Genomic DNA, 25,572 nt, shown 5'->3' on the forward strand with positions numbered 1-25,572 from the left:
GAAGTTGTATAACGTGACTATTTGCTTAAAGGAACAGTGTCACCAAAAATATTTTTTTTATATCAGTTTGATGTTAGTGTTTTATTAAAAACTTTTGTATTTATTTGTGTGTTACTTTTTTTTATTTTTTTACTTTTTCTTCCCTATGGGGGCTACCATTTTTTTTTCCATTTCTGTATGTGTCGATTAACGACACATACAGACATGGAATACGGCAGCTCCAGTCCCATAGGGACTGCGAACGGGGCCCGTTCCATCCACTATGGTGTACGCCGTCTTTGTGGGAACGGCGCATGCGCCACTCCCACACAGTCCAAGTTGAACTGAGCGCCGTCCGGCGCCATTTTCCTGTAGACCGGAAGTCGCGGCCGGACAGTAAGATTACTACTTCCGGTCGCGGCTTCCGGACTTGTGGACTTGGAGCAGCGGCAGCAGACGGAGCAGACGGACCGGAGGGAGCGGCGGCGACTGGAGCAGGTAAGTGATTTCTATGTATGTTCGTGTTTGTGTGTGTTTACTACTGTATGTAAACCTTCAACACTGTGTGTTAGCTCAAAAAATGGCGACACACAGTGTAGGAGGTTTGACCGTTTAATCCCCTCGTTTCTCCCGGCACTAGCCAGGATAAAGGAGGGGGGGATGCTGAGAGCTCACTAGAGCGAGGGATTTTTTTCCAATTTTGCAGCATAAAGCAATGTGGTTGCTTTACCACATGCAATGCTGCAATTTTGGGAATTGCTCCATCTAGTGACCAGTGCTGGGAAATATTATAAATTAGAATCTAATTTATAATATTTCCTGACTCGTGAAAAAAATAAAAAAAATTAGAACAATGTTTAATCACCTACACACTAATTGTTTAACTAAAAAAATAAATAAATTTTTTGCTAGCAACACATTCCCTTTAAAAAGCCACATACAAAGCCAAAATCATACCTCAAAATGTCCATATGGGGACTTGTAATTAGCAAAAAGAATAAAAACGGTCTCACATTTAATCATTTTCTCTACAACAAATTATCTTTTTGATGTCTTTCAGCATACGGATAGAGCCCCTGGCAAGAGAAAGATAAGACGACGACGCTACATGCTACAAGAATAATCAATCTTTCTTAAAAGGCCGCTGAACATCTAAAACATAGTGGTGTGTACATGGATATGAGTCAACAACCCTTCTGTTCAACGCGAGTCACAAAACTGGATCTCCGCAGCACTGTGGTCATCCACCAGTCTCGTCCTGTGTTATGAAGCAGTATCGGCATTGCACAAAAAAAATAAAACAAAAAAACATTCATCCTGTGGCTCTCTAGCTGGTGCAGAACTACAACTCCCAGCTTACACAACAGCTTGAATGCTACAAGGTTGAAGACCACTGCATTAGTCACTTAGGTAACTTTCCTAGATACCTATGTCGTATATGTTAGTGGCACTTCGTAACATACGGTATAACATGCATTTCTCATTTAAGCAGGAAGTCGAGGTGTATAAAAGTTAATATTTTAAGAATATGGTTTTCTTTCAATAGAAAAACAAAGATACAGAAATGTCAAAAATAAAATAAAAAAAATCAATCTAAGGCCCTGTTCACACCGAGTTTTTTCGCAGGAGGAAAATTCTGCCTCAAAATTCCGAGGCAGATTTTGACCTGTCTGCACGACGCTTGCCGCGATTTTCGCAGCGTTTTTCACTCGCGCACATTGAGTGCTACGGGCAAAAAACACAGCAAAATACGCTTTCTCTGCCTCCCATTGAGGTCAATGGGAGGTCAGAGGCGTAAACGCCCGAAGATAGGGCATGACGCTTCTTTTTACCGCGAGACCGTTTTTCCGCCCGCAGTAAAAACCCGCCTCCGCCTTCCATTGAAATCAATGGGAGGCATTTTCGGGCGGTTTTTGGTTTCCGACGCGGTTTCGCGTAAAAAAAAAAACTGTGTGAACAGGGCCTAAGAGGTTGCAGATACAGAGTACTATTTGTATTCTACATATCACTGTGGTGTGCAGCCAGTATTACACATGGGGAATCTTTATCCGGTCATAGTAAACAAGTTAAAGAATAAGAGGAAATAGTCTTCCTGACAGCAGGAACGTCCTACATATTCAGAAGCATTTCCTGAAGACATCCCTGCATCGCAGGCACTAGCAACCAGACTGCAGCACACTACAAGACAGCCATGCATTGCTAAGCTTCCTCGTAATGACTGCTGCAATGCCGGCACAGATGACAGCTCCGGCAGGCAGCATAATAAGCATTAGAGCATAGAATTCCTGCAGGGTCTCATGTAAGGAGGCACAAGGTGAATATAGAAATAGGTCACTGAAGAGAGATCCACAGATACAGGCACTGAAAATTGTAAGAAGACTTCCTTGTCATGTTTTGTGGATCTCACAGTTACTTCTACACTATATTGGTGATTTCAAGTAGAGCAATAAGGTTACAAAAACATGTTCAGCCGATGAACAGAGAGACGCTAGTTCATCGGCTGATCGCATCTTTTATGCGGCAAAAAAAATGGTGGAGACCCACAAGTTTTAAAAGTGGTAAACACTGGCGATATCTGCTCGTGTAAAACCACCTTTAGGCCGGGTTCCCACGTAGCGCAACCCGTGGAATTTTCGCAACAGAATTCTGTGCGGAAATTCCGCAGCATTTACAGTAGCAGCAAAGTAGATGAGATTTTGAAAATCCCACGACCACACTGCGGGGAAAAAACGCTGCGAAAACTTTAATAAATTTACCTGCGGTGCAGAATTTAAGTCCGCAGTACAAATGGTCTGTTATGCTGTGTATTCGTTGCCTTTCTGTTGCAGATTTTCCCCATTTCAAATGGAATACAAAAGGCGCAACAAATAGGCAATTAAAAAAAAAAAAAAATTATACTTACCCAGAACTCCCTGCTTCTTCCTCTGGCCTCCTGAGATGATGTTTCATCCCATGTGACTGCTGCAAGCAATCACAGGCTGCAGCTGTCACATGTGCTGTAGCGTCATCCAGGGATGCTGGACTGGACAGCAAAGGGGGGACACGTCACCATGACAACGGCTGGGGTAAGTATGAACTTCTTTTTTTTTTTTCCCCCCGCAGCTTTCCACAGTGGAAATTTCAGCCAAAAAACTGCACCACAATGTGGTATGTTTTTTTGGACGGAATGTGATACGGGTTCCAGGTTGGATACGCTGCGTAGTTTCACGCAGCGCATCCGACCCGATTGTGTAAAAGTGAACTTGTTTTAATCTTCTTCAAAAGCCAAAAGGTGGATATCTCACATCATGTGTACAGCGACCATAAATGAAATAAGTAACGGACTATCAAGATTCAATTTATTTTGATATTGCCTGACTAACATGTAAAAAAATGCTGTTGCTGGGACATCCCTTTAATAATACGGTTGTACTGAGAGCGTCCAAGTTTCAGCCTTTTCTTTGCGCTCATGTAGGTACATGTATATGTCATATAGCCAGCAAGAGACAGATGGCACACTATGAAATGTCTCCTACAATGAGAGCCCTTTACATAAGTCTCAGGTTTAAGTGCTATATCTATTCCATATGTAGTACAAGATGTGTCCTGCCAGTAAACATGAATTCCAGTCATCAATAAATCTTGACATTTATATATCTAACAACACAGCAATCTGAAAGAGTTTCTATGGCGTTAAAGAGTTTGTACATCTTTGCAACTAAGATAAAACTAAAATCTTAAGTAACGTTGCAAAAAAAACTACCTTGCTCATTTGTATCAACTGTTACCATTGAGATACCCTGGCCTGATTAGTAGCTGACTACAAACAAACCATGTGTAGTCTGATCCTGCAGCGATATTTTTTTTTTTTTTTTATCGGTTCCCTACTTCTTGCTAACCTACCAAATATAGGTTAGCAAGAGGTAGGGCACAGATGTAAGACCATGTCCACATGTTTAGGATTTGATGAGGGTTAGGGGGGATTCACACGAGCGTGTATTCGGTCCGTGCGGGCCGCGTGGTTTTCACACGGCACGCATGGACCAATACAAGTCTATGGGGCAGTACAGGCAGTCCGTGCTTTTTGCGCAGCGTTTGTCTGCTGCGCAAAAAGCGCGACAGGTTCAATAACTCTGCGTATTTCGCGCATCACGCACCCATTGAAGTCAATGGGTGCGTGAAAATCACGCGCACCACACGGAAGCACTTCCGTGGGACGAGCGTGATTCGCGCAACAGCAGTGAAAAGGATGAATGAACACAGAAAAGCACCACGTGCTTTTCTGTTTCCGAACATCCAAACGGAGTGTCTTTGCGATGAGCGAAGCCGGACAAGCGAACCGAACTTCACCGGGTTCGGCCGAACTCGTTTTGGCCGAACCCGGCAAACAAATTATCGGTACGCGACGTCAGGAGATAGTCACTGTCCATGGTGCTGAAAGAGTTAAACTGTTTCAGCACCATGGACCGTGACTTCCGATCCCAATATACATGAACCTGTAGAAAAAAAAACGAAGTTCTGACTTACCGCTAACTCCCGGCTTCTTCCTCCAGTCTGACCTCCCGGGATGACAATTAAGCCCAAGTGACAGCTCCAGCCAATCACAGGCCAAGCACAGGCTGCAGCGGTCACATGGACTGGCGCGTCATCCAGGGAGGTGGGGCCCGATGTCAAGAGAGGCGCGTCACCAAGGACGCGTCTCCAAGGCAACGGCCGGGAAGTTCTCGGTAAGTACTAACTTTTTCTTTTTTTCTACAGGTTTTGCGATATTGTGTTCGGCATTCACTGTCGAGGGTGCTGAAAGAGTTAGCTCTTTCAGCACCTTGGACAGTGACGGCCGTCGACTAGCCTCATCTCTATGATGGCGGCTGCGCGAAAATCACGCAGCAGCGCATCAGACACGGATGACACACGCAGCTGTCAAATGTTTTTTGCGCGCGCAAAACGCAGCGTGGTTTGCGCGCGCAAAAACGCAACGTTCGTCTGTATCTGCCCTTAAGACGCAGATTCCGTGCCTAAATCCTCATCCAATCTACTAACATGCCGCTTCCAATGCAAGTAAATGGGGGAATGTAAACCCCATTCACATGCAGAAGGAAAAAAAACGGTGCCGCAGAAAATAAGTGACAAGCCCATTATTTCTGCGGATTCCACACGGAAAGGCTAATCCTGAACATGCCTGAGGGAACATGACTGCAGGATCAGACTACATAGGATTTGTTTGTAGTCTGTAACCGCGGAGACCCATAGATCTCTATAGGAGGTGTTGACACCTCTAATTTGCTAAATAATGTAGTAATTCCCCAGAGATCCAAGGCACGGGTGCTGAGCGCATGTTTGCCTTGCACAAATTTCCCGAACATATAGTTGAGTTTTTGGATTCAAAGTTATTTAGTAGCCCAGATTCATATGGACTTATATAATTACTGCACAGAGATATTTTACATGTTATATTTATTTTAGATGTTTTGGGCTTTATAGATTGAGTTTGCTGTGTCCATCCCTATCTTATAGCCAATGCAGTCTGCTGAGGTAAGCATCTAACATTACAAAGAATGAATCATCTGATCTCCCAAAGTCCTATAGGCAATATATGATCATTTTTCAGATTACTTTTCAGGATCACATCCTACCCCTGGGGCTGTAAGAGGAGCCCTTCTTTTATACAGGCTGAGCCTTTGCAACACAAGAATCTCTGATGATTCAGTCTAAACAGAACAATGGCAATGCCACAAAAATGTTACGACTCAAGTACCTTTCAAACGTGTGTCGTATAATCATATAAAATTGTAAATAAAGGAATACTTCATGTTCCCAGCGCTGGATGCACTAAACTCCTCTGGCAGTGCGGGGGCACAACCTGGAACATAAAAACGCTCATTACAACAATCTAATGAGCATGATATTGTATAAGCAGGTAAGGCTCTGATCACACTAGCATTGTGACTTCTGCTTGAAAACAGATCCCAATCAACCTCGACTGATCTTATTGATTTATACTGGGGTCTATCAGGTTTCTGTTGCAGTTCCGCTATTCTTGACAATAATAGAACTGCAGAGTACTCGATCGATCCCGTAAAAAAAAAAAAGGAACCTCTGACGCAACTCGAATACCGCAAATGTTTTGAGAGCCTCGTTTGAAGAAGATATGGCGGCACCCATAGACCTGGGTCATGTGGACAATACATTTGTTCCAGAACAGCCGACTTCAATAGTTACTATTTTACCTAATTAAATTGGACTTATTCATTGAAGTTGCTTTCATGTATTATATCCCAGTGAAGACTATCTAGTAAAATCTCCACATTTAAATTTTGATCTTAAAGGGGAACTCCACTAAAATCCAGAAGTCATATAGACATGACATATAAGACGAGCGGAGTGGGTTTAGTGATGGATTGCCAATGACTAGACGAGAACGTGTCTCGTAGCAGTGTATAAAGGATCAAATGAGTTTAAGTGACTGCGATGGAAATTCTACTAAAATACAGGTTTTCCTTTAAAAAATGTGAATCATGTGAGTGTGAATCATGGAACTGCACACCTGGTAGGTAGAGCTGCTATCCGGGGCCTCCACTTTATGGCTTGTCCACATGTAACGGAATTGCTGCATTGCCGTTAAAACTAACAGACATTCTGCTGCGGAAAAAACACATAATTTCCAGCATTTTTTACTGCAGAAAATGGTGCCAATTTTGCTGCGTTTTTCTCAATGCTGGGAGATGGTGATTCAGTTCACTTTCCGCAGCGGGAATAGACATGCGGCGGTACAAAAAAATACACACTGCAGGTCAATTTCTGCTCGAAGCGTGGATTAGATTTGTTAAATCTCACCCATTTTGCTGCTACTGTATTGTGCTGCGTATTTTCCGTCCACAATTCCGGATGGAAAATACGCAGCAATTCCGCTACTTGTGGACAAACCCTTACTCTTCAGATCAAATTGGTCACGGTAACATTTCTATAGATCTAGGTGGCGGATCCTTGGTTGTAGTGTCATTACATGTAGATAGTTTTGTGCTGCTTCACTGAGAATTGCTGAGATTTCCTGGTTATGGTTAAAACAACAAGAAATGCAGCACTTGCAAAGATACAAAAGGCGGCCAAAACTGATCCCACTCCATAGCTGAGCTCCCGGACATTACATTATATCACCTTTCTGACCTGAAGCTGTATACGAATGTAAGGGTATGTTCACACGCTTAACAAAATACGGAGCAGTTTTCAAGGGACAACAGCTCCTGATTTTCAGCCGTTGTTTAAGCAATCAGAGCATGGTGTGGAATCTCAAATCTGCAGCGTGCTCATTTTGTTCTCGATGTCCACTGCAGATTTTACCCATGTCAGTGCAGAAGGGCTGAAATCTGCAGCATGATCCACAAGATTGTGCTGCGGAAATGTTGCGATTACTCGGAATATCAGCAACGTGTGTGTGCCCTATGGTACATGAACGTCGTGGAATTTGATCTATTAAATCTGCATCAAAATCGCAGATAAACACAGGTAAGTCCCGTCTTTTATTCGTTTTTCGGTACAGATTTTACGTTTTGACGTGGAAACAAGTGTCCATTTAATGCTGCAGATTTTGGTGCATTCTTTTTATAAACTTGTCAGATAGAATTCTGAGATGGAAACGCAAGATAAAATGACATGATGCAGATGTTAGAATCCACATTGCATATCAATTTACATGCGTAAAAATTCTGAAACGTGTAGAGGAGATTAATTGAAATCACATTGTTTGCTAGTACTGTAGAACGCTGCGGATTTGCCACAGGAAAATCTGTATGTAAGTCCCATGATGTGCACGAAGCCGAAGGCCCCCTGCACACGGTCGCAGCCGGGGGTACGGTCCGTGATTACGGCACTGACGAGCCACAGACTGTCACCCACATTTGTGGGTTGTGCTCACATTAAAAAGTATAGAAGGACGGTCGGTAAATGCAAAAAAATAGGACACGTCCTATTATTTGTGGGTAATTTCCATGGCCCGGGCACTTACCTGTAAATATACGGAAAGCTGTCCGTGGCCCATAGAAATGAATGGATCAGTATTTTTATCTGCAATTACGGATCCATAATTGCGGACAAAAATTAGTGTTGTGTGCATGAGGCCAAAGTGTTCTTTCCTCCATAGAAGTTAACAGCAGGAAAAAAAACCACCATCACCATAAAGCACCGGAATTAGAGTATGTTGTATCAGCCGCTCAAAAAAAAACAACAACAACCCACAGTGTAGTGTGAATGTGTACATTCACCAATGTCCCACAAGTAGCATATGTCTGGTATGGCAATGTATACATGGAACACGAAATATAAACCCCAAGCCGTACAGAATTTATGTCCAAGTCTTTCAGTGATCCAGTATCTACCGTAATCTAATATGAACACTCATAAATTAACTTCTGGTAGTACTTCAGAAATTCCCATTCCATGCGACTTCCAGAAATCTTATAGGGGTTCGTTCCATACATCTGAATAGGGTTTGTAAAAATCCACGCACACGCTGCAGAACCCCTTCCCCCCATTCAGATGTATGGAACAGATTTTCAATAGCAGAAATGTCTGCCACACGTGAATATACCCTACAAAGATTTATGCCCCAGCGAGTTTATAGTCTATGGTAGCTTAGACAATAACATTTAGACATCATTGTTGGAAAAACAATTCATAGAACAAGTATTCCTATGACCACAGTGTCGCGGCGTATTCTCAGCAGACATCAGCAAGACGCTCAGGAAGCCAATACTGTAAGCGCCTCATCCACAAGCACGTCATCCATGCAACCCACCAGGACCTATACCGTGAGGAATATGGGCCCAGTATATTATGGCAAAAGCCCATGACAACTCCTGTAGTGGTTGCCACTTTAGGAATACAGAGTAGAATTAGACAGATAACTAAAGGCCCTTTTACATGGGCAAATCATCTGAACGAGCGCTTGTACGAACACTCATTCTTGTTGCCCTGTGTAAACATGGGAGCGATTAGCCAAAAAATGATAGTTTGCCGGCAGCCCAGTCTTCCTGTGTAAACAGGGGATGTGCTGCTGACAATACGCAAACCATATGGGAACAAACGTATTAACAATCGCTGGTCCCCAAACTTCCGATCATGTTGCATGGAAATGCCATTATCATCGTATTGTCTGCCATATATCACACCATCCTTGGCACTGGGGGAAAGAAGGGTGTGAGACAATACTATTCCCAAGCGCAATAAAGCCAATGCGCCGACAAATTTGTGCCTATACTTTTCAGTTGCTTTCTTAGACCCCATGCACACAACCGTAGTTTTCATCGGTAACTACAGATAATCTGCAGACCCATTTATTTATATAGGCCACAGACACCTTTCAGTATATGTACGGATGTGTGTCCAGGCCGTAGAAATGAACCGCAAAATATAGAACATGTGCTATTCCTGTCCACAATTGCGGCACGCACTTGCCTATAGAAGTCTATGGGTGCGTACGAAATTGCGGATGGCTATGAATATGCATCCGTAGCTGTCCGTTATTGCAGAAGCATTACTATGCGACTGCTGGGGATTCCCCAAGAAAATGGCACCTGAGTGATCATGTGACTTTTTCAAGGGGTGGGGTCATGTTGGTGACATAACTTGTACCCTCCCTTTTTTTGCAGGATACGTAAATATGCATGCACTACGGACCGTATCTGCGGACAGCGTGCCAGATATGCAGATGAATTGCGGAGGACTACGAATCCGTATTTGTGGACAGTAAAAAGCACCACGGTCGTGTGCATGAGACCTTATTGTCTGGCTACTAATAAGGATCAAAGTGGCTCAGAGCGCCTCCTATTAGTCTACAGTAATATGGCAGTCCCAGTTAGGCTTCGTTCACATCTGCGTCGGGGCTCTGTTCATGGGTTCCATCTGAGCGTTCAGCCAGGGGAACCCATGAATGGAATCCAAACTGAAACAAATGGAAACCATAGGTTTCCATTTGCATCACCATTGATTTCAATGGTGACGGATCCAGTGCAAATGGTTTCCGTTTGTCACGGGTTCGGTCATTTTGACTGAATCAATACCGTAGTCGACTGCGCTATTGATTCTGTCAAAACACCAGAACACTTACACAACAGTGACAAACGGAAACCTTTAGCTACGTTTGATATCAATGGTGACGGAAACGGAAGCTTAGGTTTCCGTTGAGGGGTTAACCCGACGGAAACCTCAGACGGAACCCCTCAACAGAAGGGCAATGGTGATGTGAACAGGCCCTAAATGGGTTTTGGCCATTTCAAGAAGAAACAAATGAAATTGTAGTTCCTGTTGATTCCATTACTATATTATGCACATACATAATACCTATTACTTTATCTTTGCTTCGGTGGAATCATAAATCTACAGTAAAGGCCCTATTACACCGGCTGACACTCGGGCAGTGCAGAGAGCGCCGATCAACGAGACATCGCTTGCTTGCTCCTGTCACACGGAGCTATGGATGGGGACGAGCGGTTGTTACTCTGATCGCTCGTCCCCATACATTATCATCATGTCGGCAGCGCGTCTCCCCGATTACACAGGGGGATGTGCTGCCGACAACGATAATATTTGACTTTTTTAAAACGATACGACCTGCAGATGATTGAGCGCTTGTTTGATCATCTGCTGATCGCTGCCCTTTTCACACAGGGCAATTATCGACAACAAGCGTCATATGAACTCTCGTATGCCCGATAATCGTCCTGTGTAAACTCCCCTTAACCTAAAAGGGGGAAATAACCTCCCAACTTCCTTAAAAAGAGCGATAAGATAGGAAGCGGCTCCTCTGCCTTGAGGACATGAGAGAAGATCTACTACATGTAGTGTGCAGAAAAGCCTCCAATTCCCCGACTTGTGTTATTTTATGACGTGTTTAATGTCTCTATTAAAACCAGATGTACCGATTCTTTCCTGTATACGGGAGTCACTAATGAGAGGTATATATTAACAGTTCTATAAAAGACTGCATATTAAAGCCTTATCAGACCGAGCGATCATAAAAAAATGTGTATAATCGTTTGAATGTAAGAGATAATCGCCATGTGTAATAACGTGCAACCATCCAACGATGGATCAGCCGCATTTGAGTGAAAGATTATTGTTAGTCGCCGCCACATTTCCTCGTCTAATCAGAAATCTCCCAATCACTTGAAGATCAGTTTTTTGGTTTTCTACAAGCTCAACAATCTGTGTGTAATTGCTGTTTAGGCGAACGAGCCGTAGCGTCTGAATAGCGAACATTTTTACCAATTATGGTTACGCGTAAGGCTTCGTTAACATCTGTGTCAGGGCTCCGTTCCGACTATGCTATTCATCCCATCAAAACGATGGAACCCTTGCACAACGTAGACAAACTGGAACCATTGGCACCGGATCCGTCATCATTGAAATCAATGGTGAAGGAAACAGAAACCTCTGGTTTCAGTTTGTATCAGTCAGGGCTCATTTCCGATGGAAAGCTCCGGCGAAACGTCAGAACGGAGCCCTGACGCAGATGTGAACATAGCCTTATAGACCGTCTTCTGAGCCCAAATGACTCACTAAATCATCGCTCGTTCATGAAAGACTATCTGCTCATCTAATAGGACCCTGAGTGATAATACAAATGTCTTATTTTTCTATTCGCCTGCCTCTAGTTCTATATTATCTGGTTGTACGCACAAGCTCACAGAAATACTCAGGCTACATGCACACGTTGCATATTTTGCTGCAGAAAATACACACTAGACCAGACCGCGTGGTTTTTACGTTTTGGTGCGATTTTCCTCAGCACTAGGGAGGCACAATTCACAAATGTAAGTGCAAGATAAATTGACATGCTGCAGATTTTAAAATCCCCACCGGAGGTCAATTTACATGCGGAAAAATACTGCAGTGTGTACATGAGTTTTCATGGAATCTCATCGACTATGCTGGTACTGTATTACGCTGCCGCATGCAAATACGCACTGTGTGCATTGACCCTAAAGCTGCCCAAACACACTAGATTTAGCGACCCTTTTACACCGGCTAATTATCGGGCAAACGAGCGTTCGCGAAACGCACGTTAGCGATAGTTGCCCTGTGTAAACAGCGCAACGATCAGTCGATGACCGAGCAAACACACGTTTATCGGCTGATTGTATAGTTTACACAGCCTAAAATATTATCGTTGCCGGCAGCGCATCTCCCTGTAAACAGGGAGTCGCGCTGCCGACATGATAGAAAGGTATGGGGACGAGCGATCGGAGTAACGAGCGCTCATCCCCATACATTACTGATAATAGCTTACATGTTGATCGGTGCTCGATTACACAGCCCTCGTCGGGCCATGTAATAGGACCCTAAGGGTAGGAACACACACAACGTATTCAGTGCGGATACACTGCGTTAAGCTGCGCAGCGTACCAGCCCTGAACACCGCAGGGGTTGCTGTCCAGAAAATGGCAACACATTGTGGTGCGTTTTTCCGGCGGAATCTCCACTGGAAAGCGGCGTCGGAAAAATAATTTAAAAAAACGTTCATAGTTATCCCCTCCATCTTCTCGGCGCGGAGTCCGGCCTCCTGGGATGACGTTGCAGGCATTGTGACGCTGCAGACTGTGATTGGCTGCAGAGGTCACATGGTCCGCAATGTCATCCAGGGAGGCCGGAGGAGAAGAAGCAGGAAAATCCAGGTAAGTATATATTTATTTATTTTTTCGTACTTGCGATTTTTGCGGCACATCGCTGTGATTCCGCTGCAAATATCACAACACACACTGCTTTGTTGCGGGTTTAAGCACCCCATTGAATTCAATGGGTAAACCCACAACAGAAGACTTGCGTATCCGCAGAATTAATTAACATGCTGCAGTTGAAGTAACCGCACCGCAGGTCAATTTGCGTGCGGACATTTCGGCGGATATTTATCGCAGTGTGGGGACGAGATTTATTGAAATCTCACCTACACTGCTGCTACTGTAATACGCTGCGGATTATCCAATATTAATCTATTGCGGAAAATCTGCAGTGTTTACGTTGTGCGCGTTCCTACCCGATAGGTTCTTTTACACCGCCACATTTTGGCTGGTGCAACGAGCGCCGATCAAAGAGACAGCTCGTTCATCGGAGCTAGTATGGGGACGAACAGTCATTACTCCGATCGCTTATCCCCAAATATTTGTATCATGTCGGCAGCACAGGGAGATGTGATGCAGACAACGATATTTTGCACTTTTAAAATGATACAATCAGCAGACGAACAAGCGTTTGCCCGTTCATCTGCTGATCACTGAGCTGTTTACACAGGGCAATTATCGGGAACGCTAGTTTGCCCCCGATAATTGGACAGTGTAAAAGGGCCTTAAGGCCTTGTTCACACAATGCAGATTTTGCATGTATTTTTTTAAGCCAGGAACAGAACCTAAACAGAATATTTCAAAGAAGGCATTAAAGTGTCCTGAATCTAATTCTGGCTTAAAAAAAATAAATAAAATGCATGCAAACTTTGTAGCAAATCTGCACTGTGTGAACACGGGCTTACTGCACAATCTGACAGCCCTTTAATATTGTGGCCTTCGTGACCCAAAACAAAACGCAAGTCACCTGCTCCAACCAAGGTAGAGGCAATACTGTCCTGCATTTTGACGAGCATAAGCCATCTCCCCCATAAAACATGCATGCTGGTATTGGCTCAGTACGCATATTTACCAACATAGGGAAGGGGGTGATAAGACACCTTGGACATCTGGTCTGCCGGGGGAATTACGTAACATTATAGGGGTTGGCTTATGAAGGGAATATGGATGTCATAGAAGGGGTTCCCTCACTTGAAGCCCATCTATTAGCCAAAGCAGAGAGCCGCTCAGTAATAGTGACTCAGCCCAGTCATAAATTACCTAGTCGCCCCATTCTTATGGCAGAACCTCCCCTGATGAGAATGGATGATCACGGGGGCGGCTGTTATTAGAGTACGGTCTTATTCACACAAGCGTTTTTCACATTCGTGAGCTGTCCACTAAAATAACTGAGAGCACACTGACCAATGCAATTCCATGGGGCTATTCACACGTCCATGTTTTTTCACGGAGAACGTGTCCGTTGCATGAAACTCCCCGCATGTCCTATTCTGGTCCATTTTTGTGGACCACGTCACCCATTGAAGTCAATGGGTGCATGAAATAACAGACGGCATATGGACGACATCCGTGCGCTGTCCGTGTTTCACGTATCATTTGCTAAAGAAATGCAGAGGAAAAAAAAAAGAAAAAGTAAAACCAGGAAACGCTTGTAGACGAAAAACAGGCGCGAAAAACCAGATGACGTACGGAGACCACACTGACATATGAATGAAAAACGGCCCGTTCTTTACGGACGCAAATCGGACACGCTTGTGTGAATAAGGCCTAAGCGTTGTCTCAGTTTGGCAAACCCTTCAATTGCTGTATGCCCGCAAACCCTTGTATTTTACAGTGAAAACCCACAAAAACCCTTTAGGGTGCCAATACACAGTAGTGAAAAGTTGGCGGGTTCAGATGACTAATGTTTATGGGGGTGTCCAGACCCTCCTCTGACAGAAGGATCAGCGTCGGTGAAACAGAAGCCGCCAGTTTACTATCAGTCGCCACTTATCTAATCTGACATAGTGACACCATAGTCATCAAAACAAAGGGGGCAAGTACCAGAAAAACATCAAAACCTATGGAGGAAAAAATATTCACAATTTGATTGACACATACAGTAAACCTCAACTATAGTAATCATAGAATATATATATATACACACACACACACACACACATCATATACATATTACACATGATATATTTACAATCAATAGACAGATATATAACTACACATTTCTATAGGCGTCCTCTTATATACAGATCATTAGACCAGCCATTACCGTGCTGAGCAAAGATATTAAAGCCAGCCTCAGGGTTGTTCCTCCCGGTAGTCTCCCTCCTCCGGCCCCCGGCTACTGTTCCGACAGCCCCGGGGTGACTTGCCAGCCTTGTTCCTGCGCTCCTGTGTCCTCTGTGCGGTGGCGGTCCACTAGGTGCCTCACCTCCGACACGGCCTACTTGCTGGCCCATCACCGGCCTCTCGTTAGCTGCTCGTCCGCCGCTGCAGCCGCCGGGATGGCCCGAGATAAGCCGGTTACATCCCTCCCGCAGCCAGTGGGTTTAACAAATTTCAATCTTCCCAGCCAGCGCCCTCCAATCTCCGCCCTATCCCGCAGCCCGTTCCACGGTATAGGCCAGGCTGCGGCTTCTGGACCCCGAATTCACGGGTTCTGGCTCCGCGCCTCCGCCGCAGCCCAGGCCGCCGCCATATTAACCAACGAGAAGCGACAGCACTGTCCCAGATCGTCCCTGGTCACCAACAAGGAGAATCAAGAGCGCCCCCTGTGGAAGAAGCAGCGCTGCTGTGGACGATGCTGGAGCAGTGGTGCTGTTCTCCCCGCAGTGTCAGTCCTCTGCAGTCTTCCTGTGCACGTACTACACAGGAGCCGTGTCAGCTCTGCTGTAACATCGTTCACTTTTGCTAGAGGCCTGTTTATAAGAAGACATTAGATAAAAATCTGCCGTCCGATGTACGGTCGTACGACTACAGGATCAATGTCAAGTATAATCTATTATAACGTCCGATTGTCCGGCAATCCACAGTCTGTACAATAAACATCAGAATATCTGAAAAAAAATTAAACCAACCCAATTTTTAATCCCTTCCGTCCACATGCCATTTTTCATCCAAAAGGCATAACTTTTTTATTTTTCCGTCGATATAACCGTATGACGGCTTTTTCTTTGCAGGACGAGTTGTAATTTTTCACGCCACCATTTATTGTACCATATAATACTGGGAAACATTTCGTTGTGATATGAAATGGGGGGAAAAAACAGCGATTCCTCCATTGTTTGTTGGGTTTCGTTAGAACGGCATTCACCATGAAAGTAAAAAAAACACGTTAACTTTATTCTGCGGGTCAATACAATTATGGAAATACCGCATTTTTTAACAAGTTTTTTTAAATTCTTTTTCTACTTTAAGGCTGGGTTCACACGACCTATTTTCAGACGTAAACGAGGCGTATTATGCCTCGTTTTACGTCTGAAAACAGGGCTACAATACGTCGGCAAACATCTGCCCATTCATTTGAATGGGTTTGCCGACGTATTGTGCCGACGACCTGTAATTTACGCGTCGTCGTTTGACAGCTGTCAAACGACGACGCGTATATTGACTGCCTCGGCAAAGAAGTGCAGGGCACTTCTTTGCAACGTAATTTGAGCCGTTCTTCATTGAACTGAATGAAGAGCAGCTCAAGATTACAGGCGTCAAAGACGCCTCGCATAATACGAGGAGCAGATTTTACGGCTGAAACGAGGCAGCTGTTTTCTCCTGAAAACAGTCTGTCATTTCAGCCGTAAAAGCCAGCTAGCGTGTGAACATACCCTTAGGCTACGTTCACGCATGGAGGATATTCTACGTAAAAGCACACAATGTATTCGCCCTGTGCGCTGAAGGAAATTCAGACCGAAAAAGCGCAACAAATTGTGGTGCAGTTTTTCAGCTGGAATGTCTGCTGCGGGAAAACTGCACATAACGAAAACGAAAAAAAAAAAGTTTCATACTTACGTAGCCATGATGACGCGTCCCTCTGCCGTCCTGCAGCCTGGCCTCCTGGGATGACGTTTGATCCCATGTGACCACTAAAGCCTGTGATTGGCTGCAGCGGTCACATGGAATGAAACGTCATCCCAGGAGGCCGGGCTGCAGGAAGAAACACAGTACTCTGGGTAAGTATAAGATTTGGGGATTTTTCTAAGTTGCGTTTTTTTGCTGCGGAAATTGGATTTTGCGGCGATTTATGCCCGCAGCGCTTAATGGCCGCAGGTGAAAAACGCTGCGTGCAGGCGTCCAAACTGAATTTTGAGGCAGATTTTCCTCCTGCAAAAAACTCTGTGTGAACCCAGCCTTACAAGGTAAGGCTGGATTCACACGAACGTGCCGTTTTTGCGCACGCAAAAACGTGGCGTTTTGCGTGCGCAAAAAACACTTACCAGCTCCGTGTGGCAGCAGCATATGATGCGCGGCTGCGTGCTTTTCGCGCAGCCGCCATCATTATGACACTCCATTTGGATGTTTGTAAACAGAAAAGCACGTGGTGCATTCATCCTTTTGAAAGCTGTTGCGCGAATCACGCAGTTCGCACGGAAGTGCTTCCGTGCGGCATGCGTGGTTTTCACGCACCCATTGATTTCAATGGGTGCGTGATTCGCGCAAAACCCCGAAATAACGGACATGCTGTGACTTTTTTTCAGCGGACTCACACTGAGTAAAAATCACGCACATGTCCGCACGGCCCTATAGACTAATATAGACTAATCAAATTTGAAAAAATACAAAATTATTGTTAATCAATTCGTTATTTGAACTATAACAATACTACATTACTATAATAATACATTACTATAATACTACATTACTATAATACTACATTACTATAATAATACTACATTACTATAATACTACATTACTATAACAATACTACATTACTATAATACTACATTACTATAATAATACTACATTACTATAATACTACATTACTATAATAATACTACATTACTATAATAATACTACATTACTATAATACTACATTACTATAATAATACTACATTACTATAATAATACTACATTACTATAATACTACATTACTATAATACTACATTACTATAATACTACGTTACTATAATAATACTACATTATTATACCAATACTACATTACTATAATACTACATTACTATAATAATACATTACTATAATACTACATTACTATACCAATACTACATTACTATACCAATACTACATTACTATAATACTACATTACTATACCAATACTACATTACTATACCAATACTACATTACTATAATACTACATTACTATACCAATACTACATTACTATAATACTACATTACTATAATAATACATTACTATAATACTACATTACTATAATACTACATTACTATACTACATTACTATACCAATACTACATTACTATAATACTACATTACTATAATAATACATTACTATAATACTACATTACTATACCAATACTACATTACTATACCAATACTACATTACTATAATACTACATTACTATACCAATACTACATTACTATAATACTACATTACTATACCAATACTACATTACTATAATACTACATTACTATAATAATACATTACTATAATACTACATTACTATACCAATACTACATTACTATAATACTACATTACTATAATACTACATTACTATAATACTACATTACTATACCAATCAAATTTGAAAAAATACAAAATTATTGTTAATCAATTCGTTATTTGAACTATAACAATACTACATTACTATAATAATACATTACTATAATACTACATTACTATAATAATATTACATTACTATAATACTACATTACTATAACACTACATTACTATAATACTACATTACTATAATAATACTACATTACTATAATAATACTACATTACTATAATACTACATTACTATAATACTACATTACTATAATAATACTACATTACTATAATACTACATTACTATAATACTACATTACTATAATACTACATTACTATAATACTACGTTACTATAAAAATACTACATTACTATACCAATACTACATTACTATAATACTACATTACTATACCAATACTACATTACTATACCAATACTACATTACTATACCAATACTACATTACTATAATACTACATTACTATAAGGGCGGGTTCACACATAGCGGAATTTCACTTAAATTCCGCTGCGGACACTCCGCAGCGTTAATCCGCAGCGGAGCCGTTTCTCCATTGACTTTCACTTTAATTTAGCAGTGTTCGTTTACACGATGCGTACAATTCCGCTGCGGAGCATAGGCTGCGGAGCGGAATTTGGTGTCCGCAGCATGCTCTGTCTGTTGCGGAGCAGTGGCGGACTGGTTGCGGACTCATGGCGGAATTTCTCCATTGACTTCAATGGAGAGTCAAAATTCCGCAATGAAGTCCGCAGATCTTATGTGTGCTGCGGAGCGTATTGTTTTTACTACCATGACATTTCTTCATTCTGGCTGGACCTATGTATTTCTAGGTCTACAGCCAGACTGAGGAAGTCAATGGGGCTCCCGTAATGACGGGAGCGTTGCTAGGAGACGTCTGTAAATAGTCACTGTCCAGGGTGCTGAAAGAGTTACGCGATCGGCAGTAACTGTTTCTGCACCCGGGACAGTGACTACCGATCTCAATATACATGTATCTGTAAAAAAAAATATAAGTTCATACTTACCGAGAACTCCCTGCGTCTGTCTCCAGTCCGGCCTCCCAGGATGACGTTTCAGTGTAAGTGACGGCTGCAGCAAATCACAGGCCAAGCACAGGCTGCAGCGGTCACATGGACTGGAGCGTCATCCAGGGAGGTCGGGCCGGATGCCGAAAGAGGGACGCGTCACCAAGACAACGGGCGGTAAGTATGAAATTCTTTGACTTTCACTAGGGAAAGTGCTGTCCCTTCTCTCTATCCTGCACTGAATAGGGAGAAGAGAAGCACTTTTCCTGCAGTCCGCAGCGGCCAGTCCGCATCAATTTTCTGCACATTTTGTGCAGATCCGCTGCAGAATCTGCAACGCAGATTCTGTGCGGCATTGATGCGGACAGTTGCGGAGGAATTCCGCCATGTGTGGTCATGCCCTAATACTACATTACTATAATACTACATTACTATAATACTACGTTACTATAATAATACTACATTACTATACCAATACTACATTACTATAATAATACATTACTATACCAATACTACATTACTATACCAATACTACATTACTATAATACTACATTACTATACCAATACTACATTACTATACCAATACTACATTACTATAATACTACATTACTATACCAATACTACATTACTATAATACTACATTACTATAATACTACATTACTATAATACTACATTACTATACCAATACTACATTACTATAATACTACATTACTATAATAATACATTACTATAATACTACATTACTATACCAATACTACATTACTATACCAATACTACATTACTATAATACTACATTACTATACCAATACTACATTACTATACCAATACTACATTACTATAATACTACATTACTATACCAATACTACATTACTATAATACTACATTACTATAATAATACATTACTATAATACTACATTACTATAATACTACATTACTATAATACTACATTACTATAATACTACATTACTATACCAATCAAATTTGAAAAAATACAAAATTATTGTTAATCAATTCGTTATTTGAACTATAACAATACTACATTACTATAATAATACATTACTATAATACTACATTACTATAATAATACTACATTACTATAATACTACATTACTATAACAATACTACATTACTATAATACTACATTACTATAATAATACTACATTACTATAATACTACATTACTATAATACTACATTACTATAATAATACTACATTACTATAATACTACATTACTATAATACTACATTACTATAATACTACATTACTATAATACTACGTTACTATAATAATACTACATTACTATACCAATACTACATTACTATAATACTACATTACTATAATAATACATTACTATAATACTACATTACTATACCAATACTACATTACTATACCAATACTACATTACTATACCAATACTACATTACTATAATACTACATTACTATACCAATACTACATTACTATACCAATACTACATTACTATAATACTACATTACTATAACAATACTACATCACTATAATACTACATTACTATAATACTACATTACTATACCAATACTACATTACTATAATACTACATTACTATAATAATACATTACTATAATACTACATTACTATACCAATACTACATTACTATAATACTACATTACTATAATACTACATTACTATAATACTACATTACTATACCAATACTACATTACTATAATACTACATTACTATAACAATACTACATTACTATATCAATACTACATTACTATAATATTACATTACTATACCAATACTACATTACTATAATACTACATTACTATAATAATACTACATTACTATACCAATACTACATTACTATACCAATGCTACATTACTATAATACTACATTACTATAATACTACATTACTATAACAATACTACATTACTATAATACATTACTATAACCATCCTACATTACTATAATACTACATTACTATAATACTACATTACTATACCAATACTACATTACTATACCAATACTACATTACTATAATACTACATTACTATACCAATACTACATTACTATAATACTACATTACTATAATACTACATTACTATAATACTACATTACTATAATACTACATTACTATACCAATACTACATTACTATAATACTACATTACTATAATACTACATTACTATAATAATACATTACTATAATACTAAATTACTATAATACTACATTACTATAATACTACATTACTATAATACTACATTACTATAACAATACTACATTACTATAATACTACATTACTATAACAATACTACATTACTATAATACTACATTACTATAACAATACTACATTACTATAATACTACATTACTATACCAATACTACATTACTATAATACTACATTACTATAATACTACATTACTATAATAATACTACATTACTATAATAATACATTACTATAATACTACATTACTATAACAATTCTACATTACTACAGTATAATAATACTACATTGCTCTAATAATACTACATTACTATAATAATACTACATTACTATAACAATACTACATTACTATAATACTACATTACTATAACAATACTACATTATTAAAAAAAAATACTACAGCCTATAGCCTCTATAGCCTCCCAGAGCTTCTGTTTTGATGTGAACTGCCTCCCACCCTCATAGATATTTTGCTTGAGGATGCTCCAAAGGTTCACAATAGGGTAGAGGTCAGGGGAACATGGGGGCCACACCATGAGTTTCTCTCCTTTTATGCCCATAGCAGCCAATGACACAGAGGTATTCTTTGCAGCATGAGATGGTGCATTGTCATGCATGAAGATAATTTTGCTACAGAAGGCACGGTTCTGCTTTTTGTACCACGGAAGAAAGTGGTCAGTCATAAACTCTAAGTACTTTGCAGAGGTAATTTTCACACCGTCAGGGACCCTAAAGGGGCCTACCAGCTCTCTCCCCATGATTCCAGCCCAAAACATGACTCCGCCACCTCCTTGCTGACGTCGCAGCCTTGTTGGGACATGGTGGCCATTCACCAACCATCCACTACTCCATCCATCTGGACCATCCAGGGTTGCACGGCACTCATCAGTAAACAACTCGGTTTGAAAATGAGTCTTCATGTATTTCTGAGCCCACTGCAACCGTTTCTGCTTGTGAGCATTGTTTAGGGGTGGCCGAATAATAGCTTTATGCACACTTGCAAACCTCTGGAGGATCCTACACCTTGAGGTTCGCGGGACTCCAGAGGCACCAGCGGCTTCAAATACCTGTTTGCTGCTTTGCAATGGCATTTTAGCAGCTGCTCTCCTAATCCTATTAATTTGTCTGGCAGAAACCCTCCTCATTATGCCTTTATCTGAACGAACCCGTCTGTGCTCTGAATCAGCCACAAATCTTTTCACAGTATGATGACCACGCTTACGTTTTCTTGAAATATCCAATGTTTTAATACCTTGTCCAAGGTATTGCACTATTTCACGCTTTTCGGCAGCAGAGAGATCCTTTTTCTTTCCCATATTGCTTGAAACCTGTGGCCTGCTTAATAATGTGGAACGTCCTTCTTAAGTAGTTTTCCTTTGATTGGGCACACCTGGCAAACTAATTATCACAGGTGTCTGAGATTGATTACAATAATCCAAAGAGCCCTAAGACACAATACCATCCATGAGTTTAATTGAAAAACTAATAATTAAATGTTTATGACACTTAAATCCAATGTGATTAATAATTTGGAACACGGTGTATGATTAAAAGTATTTATTTTTGGGATGAGAGATGTAGCTCTAGAAGAGTATGTGGTGCTATAAAGATGACACAATAGTCACAACAATAAGATGCACTGCCTGTACATCGAGTAATATTTAAGACATTCTTGACAATTTTCTCAGACGTCCTCTCCAGCCAACTCCCAAATCCCCATCATTCCCTCGTCCACACCCCACTGAGCACTCCCAACCAAGAAAAATTCAAAACAATCGCTAATTAAATCAAAGCTACATTTTGATATGTGTTTCATTATTTTCATCAGAGAATATTTCTCCTTTAAAGGCGGTAATAAACTTTAGATAGCTGTCGGCTGGCGCTCAATCCTGACTCCACCATAAACAGGCACGCTCCAGACAAATCCCATGGATCAGGGTGGCGCTGGTTCTGGAAAAGAAGCAGACCCTATTTTCAAATCTACAACAACCTCTTTAATAACAATTAGGGTATGTGCACACACACTAATTACGTCCGTAATTGACGGACGTATTTCGGCCGCAAGTAGTGGACCGAACACAGTGCAGGGAGCCGGGCTCCTAGCATCATACTTATGTACGATGCTAGGAGTCCCTGCCTCTCCGTGGAACTGCTGTCCCGTACTGAAAACATGATTACAGTACGGGACAGTTGTCCTGCAGAGGCAGGGACTCCTAGCGTCGTACATAACTATGATGCTAGGAGCCCGGCTCCCTGCACTGTGTTCGGTCCGGGACTTGCAGCCGAAATACGTCCGTCAATTACGGACGTAATTAGTGTGTGTGCACATACCCTTACTGTTATGTGTAAGTTAGGCTGGGTTCACACGTCGCGGACAAAATGTGTTTATTTTCGGCGAATCTCGGAAATACCACATTATTTTGCTGCTGTCATGCAATGTATGTCCATTTAATGAACAATAGGGGGAAAAGATATCAGTTAGGGCTTGTCCACACGTAATGGAACTGCTGCAGAAAATTCCTGCCGCAATTCTGCAGCGGAAAAGACACACCATTTCCTGCGTTTTTTACTGCAGAAAATGGTGTATATTTTGCTGCGTTCTTCTTAACCCGTTAGTGACCGCCAATACGCCTTTTCATGGCGGCCTAATGGGCTTTATTCTGATGCATACTTTTCACGGCGCTGCATCAGAATAAATAAACAGAGCAGGGAGCCGTTAAATCTCCCTTCTCTCAGCTGTAGCGAGCGCAGCATCTGAGTGGTTTTGGAGAGAGGGAGGGAGCTCCCTCTCATCCCACTGACACCCGGCGATAAGATCGCCGAGTGTCTGTGTCTCCGATGGCAGCCTAATAAAGGCCCCCAGGTCTGCCTGTTGTGAATGTCTGCTAGGTCATGCCAGAGGCATGGCCTAGCAGATGCCTGTCCATTTTAAACAGGCAGTAATACAAGTAAAAGTATTGCAGTGTATTATGAAAGCGATCGGATGATCGCATATTAAAGTCCCCTAGTGGGACTAGTAAAAAAGTAAAAAAAAAATGTTTAATAAAGTTAATAAAAAAATAAAAAAATTAAAATTAAAAACCCACTTTTTCCCCTTACAAAATGCTTTACTATTAAAAAAACTAAATAAAGCAAAAAAGTAACATATATTTGGTATCGCCGCGTTCGTAACAACCCCGACTATAAAGCTATTACATTATTTAACCCGATGACCACCGTAAAAAATATAATAAAAAACAATGGAAGAATTGCTGTTTTCTGTAAATCCTGCCTTAAAAAAAATTTGATAAAAAGTGATCAAAAAGTCGCATCTACTCCAAAATGATACCAATAAAAACTAGAAGTCGTCCTGCAAAAAAAAAAAAGCCCTCATACAACTGCATCGGCAGAACAATGAAAAAGTTATGGCTCTTCAAATATGGAGACACAAAAACAAATAATTTTGGAAAAATTTTTTTTTTACTGCGTAAAAGTAGTAAAACATACAAAACTATACAAATTTGGTATCGTTGCAATCGTAACAACCGGCTGAATAAAGTTTGTTGTGTTATTTATACCGCACGGTAAATGGCATAGATTTAGGATTTCGAATTTCTATTCCCCCTCAAAAAAAAAAGTTTATAAAAGTTAATCAATAAATAATATGTACCCCAAAAAATACAACTTGTCCCGCAAAAAACAGGACCTTATACAACTATGTCGACACAAAAATAAAAAAGTTATAGCTCTTTGAATGCGACGATGGAAAAACTTAAAAAATACCTTTGTCATTAAGGTTTAAAATAGGCTGGTCATTAAGGGGTTAAATCTTGGGAGATGGTGACATCTCTGAAAAACTAAGCAATTGAGTCCACTTTCCGTAGCAAGAATTAACATGCTGCAGTACGAGCTTCCCGTTGGAACGGAACCCTGCCAGACACAAACGGAATCCATAGGTTTCTGTTTCGGTCACCATTGATTTCAATGGAGACAGATCTGGTGCAAATGGTTTCCGTCGTTTTGACGGAATCAATAGCCTAGTCGACTATGGTATTGATTCCATTAAAACTACGGAACTCTTGCACAACGGAGACAAACGGAAACCATTGGCA

General features: G+C 41.0%; 1 protein-coding gene across 1 annotated transcript in view; it reads right to left on the reverse strand.

Moving 5' to 3' along the window:
• The window catches only part of ABL2 (ABL proto-oncogene 2, non-receptor tyrosine kinase), a 50,047-nt gene extending 34,642 nt beyond the window's left edge, over nt 1-15,405 (reverse strand). The window contains exon 1 of the mRNA XM_075833112.1: nt 14,836-15,405. Coding sequence (XP_075689227.1) covers nt 14,836-15,025 — 190 coding nt within the window. The 5' untranslated portion in view covers nt 15,026-15,405. The remainder of the gene's footprint in view (nt 1-14,835) is intronic.
• Between the last annotated feature and the right edge of the window lie 10,167 nt (nt 15,406-25,572).

The sequence above is a fragment of the Rhinoderma darwinii genome, chromosome 7, assembly GCF_050947455.1.
Source record: "Rhinoderma darwinii isolate aRhiDar2 chromosome 7, aRhiDar2.hap1, whole genome shotgun sequence".
In the NCBI taxonomy this organism is placed as follows: domain Eukaryota; kingdom Metazoa; phylum Chordata; class Amphibia; order Anura; family Rhinodermatidae; genus Rhinoderma; species Rhinoderma darwinii.